General features: G+C 53.2%; 1 protein-coding gene across 3 annotated transcripts in view; it reads left to right on the top strand.

Moving 5' to 3' along the window:
- TTC7A (tetratricopeptide repeat domain 7A) overlaps window positions 1–13,292 on the top strand; it is a 113,888-nt gene that overhangs the window by 69,060 nt on the left and 31,536 nt on the right. For 2 of the 3 annotated variants that reach the window (XM_037024522.2, XM_017651042.3), the window contains one exon: window positions 1,944–2,104. In XM_037024522.2, the coding sequence (XP_036880417.2) occupies window positions 1,944–2,104 (161 nt within the window). Of the gene's footprint in view, window positions 1–1,943; window positions 2,105–4,896; window positions 5,996–13,292 lie in introns of those variants that run through there. The other variant, XM_073213506.1, reaches the window with a different exon arrangement.

Raw genomic sequence — 13,292 nt, 5'->3', positions numbered from 1 at the left:
ACAATAAGCATTTGTGTCCTTACCTTCCACTGGGCTTTCCCCAAGGGTCTGGAGGAGCAGAGTGATTGGCACATGGAGCTGTTTCTCTGTGACCCCAGAGCTTTACCCTGATCCTGTGGACACTGCCATTGGGCTCAGCCTGTAGGACCTTATGGGGCCTCCCATCCATTGACTACCTTTGCCCCAGTGGGACCACCGCCACCACCCACTGCTCTCCAGGCTGACCCACCTTCCTTCCCCAACCTGAGCAGCTGAGCTGTTGGTGCTGAGGACACTGTTCAGGGAGTGAGAGCAGGCAGTTGCCCACCCAGTGGGTTACCTTTCAGAAAAGAGCCAGGGCTCCCTGTCCCCCTGGCTGCTTTCCTGTGCATGCCACAGCCATCAGACTGGTGCTCTGTGCACACCCAACCCCACAGCAGGGCCTCTTAGGGGCCTTGACCCAGCGAGCTTGGACACTGGCCTGCTCAGGAACTGCAAGCTGGCATTTGCTCCTGAGGCACAGCTCTCTTGACCACACTGCCCAGGAGCGTCTGGGCTCCAGACAGTTGGAGAGAAGCCAACAGCACCTCCATCTGCTGATGGTCGGCTAATGTAGGGGCTGCCGGCCTGGGTGAGCCCCAGGTCGCATGAGTAAGGTGCCCTGGCCCTGTTCTGTACCTGGGGAACTGAGGTCCTCATGAGCTCAGGGACTGGGAACTGGCCGGGCCAGCACTGAACCCCCGTGTCTATCCAGAGCCCCCCTGCCTGAGCTCAGGGGGTCTGAGTCCTGCTCTTCTGACCCATTTGGGGACCGGCACTTGACTGGCAGTTGGCCTCCCCGGTCGCAGTTCATTCAGTTAGCCAGCCTCTTCATGTTACTGTCTGCTTCACCTTCCCCTCACCCTGCGTCCACCAGCTTTTCCCTCACTGCACCCTGACTCCATCCCTGGAACCCCCTTCCCTCTCACTCCATACCAAAACACTTGCCAGGCCAGTGGCTCCACTGACCTTACCTTCCTCCTTCAATTTCCTTAACCTCTCCACAAAGGAAGCTCCCGTGGGAGGACTCTGGGCCTGGTGCCAGTGTCCACAGCCTGTGCAGAGGCCAGGTGGAGACCAGGCAGGGGTCAGGCACACTGAGGACCCAAGGCCCCAGCTGGCCTGCCCTGTAGGCACCCTCAGGGAGCATAGGAGGCTGATGTCTGAGGTTTGGTAAGGAGCGAGACTTCCTAAAAAATCTGATGAGGTTCCTGGTGGAGGGGCCCTGAGTGGATACACCTCTTTGTGGCTTTGGGGCTTGAGAGGGAAAATTCATAATTTCAAATGTGTGCAGTACTCTACAGGGTATTTTCACACATTGTCTCATCCTCTCAGCCACTGTAATAGGACCATTACCCTCATTCTTCAATGTAAGACCTGCAGCTCAGAGAAGTGAAGTCCCTGCCCTAAGGCTCAAGCGAGTGACAGAGCTAGGATCCACACCCCATGTTCCCCAGAGCCCGAGCTCTTGCTCCTGTGAGCTCTGAAAAGGAAGAAGCATTTAACTGTCAGCCACACGTCAGGTTGTTTTTACCCCATCACTGCATGAGCAGATTCAGGGATGGGGGTCCAGGCACCACCAGCTCTGTAGCTGGCGGTCTGGGTGGCTGCTTCTCACACCCCCAGCGCCTCCGATTAGGGAAGTACTTCCCAGCATCCACCCAAATCCTTCGTGCTGTGCTGTGAGTCTGCTCCTCTTTATTCTAGAGTAGGAGCAGCAGTGGCTTCCTGGGTCTGACTTGGGACAGCAGACCCCTCTGCCATGTTGCTTGGAGGTGTTTCCTCCTCTTAGAGCCAGCCTTGCCTCCCCAGTGCCAGGGTCTCACTTGAGTCTGGTGCACACTCAGTGGTTGGTGCCTGGCACCAAAGTCCTGGGGCATGTTGTGGGCCTTGGGGAAGACCACTAGGCTGGTTTGTCTTGGCAGATCCCTAGTGCCATTGAACAGCTGCAGGAAGCCCTGAGAGTGTGCAGAGATGATGCCAATGCCCTCCACCTGCTGGCGCTCCTCTTCTCTGCCCAGAAACACTACCAGCATGCCCTGGATGTCATCAGCATGGCCATCGCAGAGCATCCTGAGAACTTCAAGTAAGTCCCCTATGGGCTCGGGCTGGCAGGCCACAGATGTAGGATGCATGCCCACCCCACCCTGCCACATAGCCAGCCGTCAAACACTGATGAAGCACCTACCGCATGCACACTCCCTGGCTGGGGAAACAAGGGTGGGTAAGAACCTGTAAGGTCAAGGAATGGCCCTGGTAGTCTGGGCCAGGAGATGCCAGGTGGGGAGTGATGAGCTCTGTGCAGTAACGCAGGCCCCAGTGAGCTGGGCAGGCTGCTCCCGTCCTGCCCTGGGCTCTGTATTTGAGCCTCATGGAAACACCAACTTGTGTAACTTAATCACAACACTGGCACAGCCAGTCAAGGATGGGATCCTATCACTTTCTGGGCTGGCAGAGGCCAAGTGAGGCATCCATCTGCCTCCAAACAGGCCATGGGCAGTTGGGAGGAAGGGGTTATCTCCCTCCAGAGTGGTCCTGTGTTCTCCCTCTGTCCTCAGCTACTCCACGCCCCCATTTACCGCCTCATCCAGATGCCCTTCTCTTTGGAGCAGGGTTCATATGCACGTGGCCCTGTGGTGGGTGGGGCAGGACTAGATCGTCCCGTCCCACCTACACACAGAGGACCTGCTGCCACCCAACCGGGACACTGGGGAGCAACAGCTGAGGCCGGAGGGTGCGTTGCTCCTCCAGTGCAAAGGAGGTTGTCTGTTATTCCCTTTCTCCCCCCTTTAGGGGCAAGTTTACACACTAAGTGTAATAGACCTTATTTCTCTGAATCTTGTGAGCCCAGGATGAGGGCCCTTAGGGAGTTCGACCCTAGGGTCTGAACGAGGACCATTTAGAACCAGCCAAAGGTTGTCCTGCTTCAGATGGCAAGAAAGAGGTGCCATCCTGGTTACCCTGAGAGGTGCCTCATGCTGACAATGAAAAAAGGTGAACAAAGAATTAGAAGAAATTGGATGCCACAGCTGTGACAGGCGATGAAGGGAAGCTGTGATTGTCCCTGCCTAGGGGGTTCCCTTCATGTGGGGAGCCTGAGTATCTACCTCTGTCCATCCCTAGCCCATCAGGGACAGGCTGACCCCCAGGGCAAAGTTCAGGCTTTCCTGTGCCTTTGGCCCCTTCAGAGGTGGCCTTGGCTGTGGGTTGGAACTCTGGGGATGGCTTTGTTCTTGCCAAGACATAAAAAGGTGCTTTGGAAACAGCTGAGCATCCTAACCATAAGCTCCCCAGTGTGCCCCACTGAAGAGGGAGCCCCATTGAGTAAGGCTAAGGGTGGGCATTCATCCTCTGAGAATCTGCTCTAGTACAGACTGACCCTCCACCTGCAGTACCTTAACTTGGAACCCTGCCCATTCACACACCATCCAGGCCCAAGTGGGTTCCAGTGTAAGCAGGTCCCTATGGCCAAGTGTAAGCAGAGATGGTGTGTGGCCAACTCAGCGTGGCCTATTCTTTGTGTTCAGCAGACTGCCCTGACTCTTGACCTTGCATTTGGAGATTATTAAAATTGAAATCAGTGTACTTTAAAAGGCAGGTAGCTTAGGGAATATTTAAAACACAGACAAAACAGTGTATGTGGACAGGGATTAGTTGCCCTGTCTCATTAATCCCAAGTACAATACAATAAACTACTGTGTCGTAGTTTTTACTTTTAATGTAAGTATTTGAATGACAAAGGTCCTCCTCTTGCAGTACCCGTTACCGTGCTTTCTTCAAAGCCCCATCCTCACACCTGTCTGGCAGAACCTGACCCGGGCTGTCCACTGCCAGCACATGAGCCTGGGTGTGTGTGCTGCATGTCTGTGGTACTCCACTGTCACGTAGGCTTCAGGGGCAACAGAAACTATCATGAAGAAAGGCTTAGAATTCTAGAGTGGTGAAGGGGCTCCTCGCCTGGCCCCTGGGTCCGATTATGTGTCGCAGAAGAAACAGGAGGCTAGGCCAGGCATTAGGCATTGTTTTAGCTGCAAAACTAACTGGCAAAAACAGCCACCAGGACTGTGAGAGAAACCTGTTTTAAGAAAAAAAGAAAATTCACCTTTAATGTGTGTGTATGTACATGTATACGTGTGTGAGGCTGGGAGTGGGAGTAGAAAATCCACCTGCCACACGGCATTGTGGAGAGACTGTAGGGTATGACCATGGCTCTGTGCAAAGAAGTCAGTCCTGTTGCCCACAGGTAAAACCCTGGAGTACAGAAGCCCATGGATTACCAGGAAATGTCACTGAGTCTATTACCAGTCAGGGATCACTGAAAAATGTCATTGCTCTTCAGTTGAAACTGCATCCTGCTTCTCCAGCTGCTCCCTGCATCGGGAACAAGCTGTGTGTGGCTCCAGCTATTGCCACGGCCATTAATGAAACAAACAGTTCAGTAAATAGCACTGCCAGCAAACAGAAAAATCAAAATCCCTTTGCTCTGACCTCAGTGTCCCTGACAAGACCTGCATTCAGGGGTACTTAAAAGCCCATAGTCCTCGTCTGTCTGTACTCAGCCCCTCACCAATGGCTGTCCCAGGTGCCGAGGCCTTTGAGAGCCATTTTCTTTCTGCAGACCTGCTGTGCATTCCCAGAGGCGGCCTTGGCGAAGGAAGAGGCTGGCCAGCCTGTGTCAGGGCTAGAGGAAGCCTGGATCAGGGGGATACCTGTGGGTGGATCAAACCCCCTTCCATCTGTGGGCCACAGTAAGGTCCCTGCCCTCATGGGATCATGCCTGTCACTCACCTGTGCCACCTCCAGCAGCCTGCTCCTTCCTTCCTTGCCTCTGTTTTCTTGTCTGCCAAAACAGACATCTGTCCTGCCTCCTGCCTCCAGGTCTATCGTGAGACTCAGACAAGAAAAAGTCACACAGTGTGTTTACACCCATGTACAAGGGCAGCAGAGCAGATGGGTCCGGAGGGAGCGTACAAACAGTGTAAGACTAACATTCTGCAAGGTCGGCAGTATGCACGGGGGCAGGAGGCGGAGGCAGAGAAGCTCTGTGAGCGGGTGTCACTGCTTCCTGACTGCACAAGAGGCCACCCATCCCACTGGCAGTCTCAAGACTCCTGGAGGAAAACCCAGCTTTCCTAGAGCTGAACTTTTGAAAATCCTCCTGAATTCATAAATTAGAAAGCAAAACAAAAAGCACCTCGATTTTTGTGCTGTGGAATGACCTTTAGTTAATGGCGTTTGAGTTTGAAAAGCAGAAACGTGATGAAACAGAGACTGACAGTCCTGCAGGGACAGTGTGAACCTGGCATGGTGGGAATGAGACACCCTGAGCAGCTTCCTGAAATCCTGAGGGCTTCCAACTAAGCCCTGGACACTTGTGCTGCCCGGACTGTCCCTGGCCAGCCCTCAGGGGGCCTCAGGGGGGCAGCACGCTGCCTGTTTGGACCTGAGTTCCAAGGCAGGCCAGGCCAAGGAATGTGAGAGGTCCCGTGCAAGCTTGGAGATGCCTGTGCTGGTCCCTTCTCTTCATCCTGAGTGTGAGAGGCAGCTGAGAGGCTCAGCCAGGGAGGGGACGGAGTATGGGGTCAGGGGAACAGGCCGCTGATAAGCATTGTTCCTGAGGCTTTGGGCTCTGTGGGGCACTGGTTTTAAGTAACAGATTCCTCGTGCTTTAGTCAGGCCACTTGTAATGAAGGTCACCATGGTAACCAAACAAAATTCCTGGGCTAGGGATGGGACCTTTCCAATAACCAGCCTGTCGTCACTGCCCCCACCCCAGGCCTGGCAGCCTGCCAGACCAGTTTTGAAAGCCCAGGCGTGGCAGGCAGGTGGTAGAGGAGCCAACTGGTTTGCCCGCCCCCACTTATCAGTTACAAGGCCGGTTCCCTCTCCTGCGGTGGGGGAAGGCCCTCTTGGAGTCTCTACCTGGCCAAGCCCAGGTCCTGGAGGACTTGGAAGGTCCTGGGGGAACGTATGTCAGAGCCGCTGTGGGGGTTCAGGGGCCTTCCCAGCGCAGGAACAATACAGCCCTCTCCACGGGCCAGAGCCTCACCACGGGTAAACAAATGGTACTATCACAACCCTCTCCCCCAGGAAACTTAGACTGTTTTGGAAAATGTTTGAGCTGATAACTAGGCGTTAGCTGGAGCTAGACCTTGGCTGAATCCGGTTAAGACTCATGGTGGCCTCCGGGGCACCTCCCTGATCTGCATGGCCTGCCTCACCTTTTCTCAGGTTGCATGTGATACATATCTCGTGGTGCATTCCACCAAGCAGAAGGGATTAGAGTCCTGGCCTTCTCTTAACATTTCTGACTTAAACCTAGTGTGTTTATTGATGGGTCTTAGAAGGACTTGTAGATCAAAAGGATGCTTAAAATACCAACACTCCAGTGAGGGGGCTGGAATCAAAGGTATTAGCACAAACAGTTTATCACTTTGCTGGATTCGTTGAACATTTTTGGCTGCCACAACCCTGATGGGAACAAGAGCCAAGGGTTAAACTTTCAGTACATGTGGTAGAGGCAAGTGTTAAGCCAGGCATAATCACTGGCACCAGCGCTTTCTTCCCCAAAGGTCAGTTCCTCATTGGCTGAGCTGGCTTAACAGTCAGCATTTCCTTTCGCAGGCTGCTCCTTGGAGCCTCCTGGGACCTCGCACTCGCACTGTGTGACGTTGCAGTCAGCTAGGCCTTAGACTCCCGGCATAGTCTGCTTATACTCCACCTGGGAGGGTAGATGGCCCAGGTGACTTTGGGAAAGAGAGGAGGGAAAGGACATTGGTATTGCAAGTTTTTCCAAAAGGAATTCTTGTGTTTTGAAGTTGTTTTAGCCCTCTGCTTCCCGATCCTCACTCCCTGATCTCCCTGTTTATGACATGTGGTAGAGGCAAGAACTGGCCCAGAGTTCACCATTCTCTATCAGGGGTGGCCCAACCCCCAGGACAAAGCTTGTCTGCTCCTGGGAGAGTGGGTCCTGGGGGGCTCTGGTGCCCAGGAAGCAGGACTGGGCTCCCTCTGTAGTGGGTGGTCTGTTCACCAGGGTCTCACTGGACAGAGATTACAGACCAGGACCAACGTGTTGGCTCCTTGGTGTCCTGCATGGGCTAGGAGCCTACCTTTGTCCCACCTAAGGCCCTTTTTTCTGCAAGTTCTTCCACCCCTGAGTGGTTATGGAAAAGCTCTGTGCAGTTTGTGTTCATATCTTTTAAGATCATGAATTTGTGTTTGGAGAGTCATCTGGAGGTGACTGGAAGTGGCCTGCAGCTGAGGGATGTGGGGCCTGGAGGCACATCAGGTCAGCCATGGGTCAGCACAGATAAGAAAGCCTCACCATACAGCAGCCACAGGACGTACACCCTGGGTGCTGGCTGCCCTCACGTCAGCCCCTGTGCTGTTCTCCAGGTGGAGCAAGGCCTTCCGAGCAAGGAGGGACGAACTTCAGGAAGCAGAAGCTTGTGTGCTATTGATTTTTAAAGCTTCCAAGTCAGTTCGCTTTGAATGAGTTTACCAAGAAGTGGAGGATCAGAGTGAGCCTTAAAAGATTCGGGTACAGGGGTCAGCACACTCCTCCAGGCCCAAGGAAAAGTCATTCATTTATAGGACTAAGAAGAGCTGCCTTCAGGGTCCCTTCCATGTTGGGGGTTAGTCTATAGAGAAGTAGTAACGCTGGGCTGCACTGGGGCCCCCTCCCTTTTAGAGGTTGCTCCTGTTAGCATCACTTTAAAATCATGAAGTTAGCATCACTCAAAAAGTATGTGGGTGAGTTAGTCAGTTAATTGCCTTGGAGGCTCTTCCAGAGGCAGGGATTCGGAAGTCTGGCAGACCTGTGTCGCCGGGCACTTCCCTGGCATTCCCAGACAGGGTCTGGGCCACTTGTGAGAGCCAGGTGGTTACAGCCTGAATGGGCTGAGGAGGTGGGTCATCTCCTACTCAGGGGGCCGCCCTGCCCCTTCTCTCTGCCCCCATCCTGTTGTGATGGGGACCCTGTATGCCTCTGTCAGGTGGTCCCCTTCCGCCCCACCTCCAGGTCTTGTCCTGCTGGTCCAGCCCTCTGGTGCCCTCCTCACCCATCTTCAGAGACTCCCCTCTGGATCCATTTTGCCTTGAAGCCCCTACATTTTTGTCAAAGCTGAACCTTTGGGTACTTGAATCTCTTCTGTTGAGTTTCCTAATTGCCTCGGATTTATTGTTGGAGCTTCCTCATGAGTTTGGAAGCACCTTTGGAGCAGACTGTGGCCTGTCCTCTGTGTCCCCTCCTCTTCATAGGGAACCCGTGGCTGGGCACCCAGCACACCCCAGGAGAGCCTCTGGTGGGTAGGCCATAGGAGAAGGGAGGGAACACATGGGATTGGCATTTTATAGCTCTCAGAGCGCTCACACTCCCCTTGCCCTGTTTTCTTGTTGTTCTGGTTTATTTTTTGGACTTTACAACCTTCCTACTTCAAAACGTGAAGAAACTAATGAGAAAACTAGATAATATCTCAAGGCCAAGTAACTGATGAGTGACACAGCAGGGACTAGAGCCCAAGCCAGTGAGGGGCTGAGCAACGTGGTGCACGGGAACCCCACAAGCTCCCTTAGTAACAGCAGTACACCCAGTGCATGCTCTGCGCCAGACACTGCTCTAAACACTTTACAAGCATTATCTCATTTAATCCCCTCAGCAGCCCTAGGTCTAAGAACTACTGTCATTTCCACTTTAAAGATGAGAAGACAGAGGCACAGAGGACACAAGTAAGCAGCTGTACTTATGTACTGTAAGCTAGGTAAATAATGACAGGGCAAATGTGGATTGAACCCTCTGTGAAGTGTCTACCCACTGGTAGGCTTCTATGCACATTATTTCCACATAACAGCGCCCAGGGTGTGCACAGATACTATCATTCCCATTTTACAGATATGAAACCGAGTCTCTGAGAAGTTGCAGTGAGTTGCCTGGGGTCACATGGCTAGATGAAGGAAGCTGGGATCTGATCTTGCGTCTTGAGATTTGGACCCTGCTTTCCATTCCTGAGTGTGAGCTAGGGTGGCCCACCACCGTGGATCCCTGTGCTGTGTGCAGGCTCTGGCCTCCTGGCCAAGGAGTTCAGTTTTCCAGAGGCGTGGCCACCTGACTCAAATAATAGCCTGCTTTTTCACTCAATTATGTGTTTTCTACAAAAATAGAACACTTCATTAAAACAGCATAGCACAGTCAGCAGCTGGAATTACTAGTTACTGTCCATTAAAGAGATAACGTCCCCTTCTGTGCATTCGCCCCACCTACCACCACCTACTCCCCCACCATGGAGGGCTCCCAGGTTGGCCAGGAGCCAGAGGAATCCGGCAGAGACTCCCAGGGCCGGCACAGATGGGGCCAGTGAGACCCGGAAGAGCGCAGAGTCCATGGGACACTCTGCAGCTTCACTTTCCTGGAGTTCTCTGACCCTGGGAATGCCCGCAGCTCTCCAGGCCTCTGTGAGTCCTTGTGACTCAAATTCCTTCTTCTGTTATTCAGCAAAGATCTGTCGAGTGACATTAGGTCAAATGCTGGAGATACAAAGATAGGAAAGATGCACGGTCCCTGTCTGAGCACAAAGTCTGATAGGGAAGACCAGCAATGACGAACCATCTAAGGATGACCGCTGGCCTTTGTTGAGGGCTGGCCATGTACCAGGGCTGCCTTTATAGCTTCTTTGGCCCTTAGTCCTCCCAACAGCCTTCCTGTGCATTGACATTACTGTCCCTGCTTTACAGACAGCAGGTAGAGCTCAGAGAGGTGAAGATACTTGCTAGGAAGCAACACAGCTGAAAGTGTCCCTTATCATCTGATGCCAGAGGCCATTTCAGCAGTGTCCTCCCACTTGATGGGGACTGAGCCGAGGGCCAGAGGTGGCTCCTGCAGGTATGTGGCAGCTGCCATGTTCAAGAGTTTATTGCAGGCACTGAGTAGTTTCATAGGCTGCTGCTTTCAGGAACATGAAAATCATGTTACCCATTGGGCTTGCCGCCCACACAGCCCGTGTCCTTTCCTGCAGCCAGCCCTGCTCTGCAAATATCTCCCTGCGCCAGGCGTGGGGTGCCGGGGTGAGCAGCTGGGGAAGGGACATGGGGAGAATGATCGGAACCTCCTGGAAAGGGGGAGTGGACAGATGACCTCTGACCCCAGGACAGTGCTTGCTTAGCCAGAGCCATTGTCACAAACACATCCTCTGTATACAAAATAATTCTTTTTAAAAAGAGAATTTTTGGAAATGCTCATGCTTACCCAGTTCTGAGAAGGCTCACCCTCATCTATTTCCTCTTTATAGCAGTAGAAAGAAATGATCTGTCTTTGCCTCAAATGGGAACAGCTCCAGGTCCTAATCGTTTTGACAGATAATTAGCAGGCTGACGCTGCCCCAGGAGTGCAGACCAGGCAGGGGCCAGGAAGAGAAGGCAGATGCCAGGCTGACCTGTGCATTCCCTGGGGGCCTCTACCATCAGCCACTGGCCCGACAATTGACAAGACTAGCAAAGGTGATGACCCGTGGCGACATCCAGAGACATCCAGGCTGGCGTCTGCTTTCCCCCATGGGAGGAAGGCCAGCCCAGATGCAGATAGACAGACTGTGTGAGGCTGAGAGGTTTCACTGGTCAACTGGCTCTGTTCCCATCGGTGAGCACCTCTTTGTGCCCAGTAGGGTGCTGGACGTGCAGATGATGATGAAGGTGGCAGGTACCCCTGCCTTGACAGAAGTATAATAGTAGATGAGGTGTGCGGTAAGGATAGTAGCTGAGGGAGCACAGAGCCTGGTCTGGTGGCTCTAGTGGTGTTCTCGGGGAGGGCATGAGTAGGCTTGTGGCTGCACTGGACCTCCCTGCTAGGACCAGGGCACACGTGCCATGTTGGCTGGGCAGGACTGCAGAGTCCAGGACCTGAGACTTCCCTTCCTGCAGCTGCAGCAACCCCGCCTCCATGGTGGGCCAGAGCACATGGCATGTTTGCACAGATCCTTGTTCCTTCCCCAGAGACAATGCTCACTTTCACATCTGCCTTCAGGTGCAATGACATGGATGGAAAGGGCATTCAGTGTTCATTCCACCTGGGCTTCCATAACTTAAAAACAGGAAAGTGCTTGCAAGAGGGGCTTACAGCCAAGGTTGCTTCACCCAGTCACACTCTGCTGTGGCTTTGTCCATCCCCTCCATTGCTCTTCCTTTTTCCTTTCTCATGCCTATCCTAGGTCCTGGGAGCCACTAAGAGGACCACTGGCCTTGCAAACATGCTGTGAAGCTCAGGGGCTTTCTGAGAGCCTTCCGAGGCCCTGGCCTAGGAACTGCATGTTGGGGTCTGCTGGGCCTGCACTTTCAGAGCAGGAGGCCCTGCCTTCCCTGAGCTTTGGGCAGGCCTGTGCTGGAACACGGCTGTGGGCTCCTCAGCTGCTGCCGTTCGTCCTGTGGGGGTCCCTGGGCACACGGAGCAGCACTCTTCACTCCCATTTCCCAGCTGGGCAGCAACACGGCTGTGATTTTGGCTAGGCTTCTCACTCCTGGGCCTGTGTCTGTCCACTCTGAGTGGCGTCACCCTGCAGGATCTGAGGCCAGCAAAACGGCCGTTCCTCTCCCAGAATAGCTTTTGTCAGAGTGTTAGAGGGCTGCTAGATTCTGGCACACCAGGCTTCCCGTCTCACAGACACTCCTCAGTTGTACTCTAAGCTCTGCCTGGGTGATCACCCTCTGGGATAAAGATCCCAAGTGGCAAGGAGCTGGATGCCTTCATGTTGTGCCCAGAATGCCCTGCTCCTCCCCAGGCCCTGGAACACTTTGCTTGTTGGCTACGTGAGTCCAGCCCACTCAGCAGTTATGAGGCATCAGGTGAACAGATTCTTCTCCTGCCTACTAGCCAGGACCCGGCAGTGGGAAGTGGTGGTGGCAGAAATTACTCTGATTCAACATGGTTCACAAGACCCTGAGTGAGGCCGGATGGTTGTCACAACACACATTTTGACAGTACTGGCAGACACTGTGCGCTCAGCTCGGGCCAGGCACTGGAAAGGCCAGGGGGATTGTTGATGTGGAGGGAGGTGGGGTCCTGCCCAGCATGTACCTGCCATCCAGGTGGGGACGCACAACAGGACACTGGACAAGATACATGGTGGTATCACCATCTGTAGGCATAACTGGCAGCAGACTGTTTCCAGACACCATAATTCAGAAATACTTAATTTGAGTTTATGTTCATTGTTAAACTCTTAGGCCTTTGTAGCAAAAAAGATAAATAAATAAATATGTATAAATATATATACACACACATATGTGTATACTACATACTGTCTATACAGTGTGTAATTAAGTGCTAACTAAAGGCTGTCCTGAACCTTCAGAGAAGGGCATGGGTGGTCACATTGGGGTTTCTCAGATGGTCACTGGAACCACTGGATTAAAATAGTGGGCTTTTTTTAAAGTCTCAGAACCCTTTCTACAAATGACACTTCAGAATCAGTGTATAAAATAGGAATGCCAAGGGCTGGGCTTGTGAGTAGGGTGGGGAGCCCAGCCTTGCCTCATCTACTCCCCAGCCCCGACTGCCAGCAGCCCCCCGCTTCAGGGCCCTGGGTTTCTCACTCCTGGGCCCGTGTCTGTCCACTCTGAGTGACGTCACCATGCAGGGTCTGAGGCCAGCAAAACAGCCATTACCCAGGAAGCCTAATATTCTCATACTGTTATTTGAAGTACTGGGACACTCATCCTGGCAGATCAGATGGAGAGGAAGCCCTGTGCTCCAGCAAAGCCAGAGGTTTGGTCTTAGAGTTGCTCCTTTGGAGGGAGAGGAGCTGTTTGCAGATCCCTTGCTGGGGGGCAGTTCAGGGGTGAATTAGAGGCATGCCAACAGGTGTGCCACATCCCAACCCAGTGAAGGCTGTCCTGGAGGGGACATATGTACAGCCCCATGGGGACACATGGAAAGTCAGAGGGTCACATCTGGTTAGGAGTTGGCCAGATGTTGGAGGGGAAGGATGAGTCCTAGGAGGGGTGACAGCATGAAGCAGATCACGAATGATTCCAGGAGCTGTCTTCTAGTTCAGGGAGCTGCTAATACCTGTGTGAGCAGCACAGGGGTGCCCAAGGTCATGGGGAGGCATGGCGAGAATGGAAGGTGGCTGCATAGATGCATTTGGATTGATGTCATGGACAGTCAGGGCAAGGTTCTTTTTTTGAGGAAGATCTTTCTGGCAGTGCTGAACTATGGGACCAAGGAAATCTCAGGAGCTAATCTGGAGCCTCTCAGGAATTCAGGAGTGAAGGATCTGACCAGC

Source organism: Manis javanica, chromosome 1 (assembly GCF_040802235.1).
Source record: "Manis javanica isolate MJ-LG chromosome 1, MJ_LKY, whole genome shotgun sequence".
NCBI lineage: Eukaryota > Metazoa > Chordata > Mammalia > Pholidota > Manidae > Manis > Manis javanica.
The sequence above is the reverse complement of the archived record's forward strand: the minus strand, read 5'-3'. Positions and strand labels throughout refer to the sequence as shown.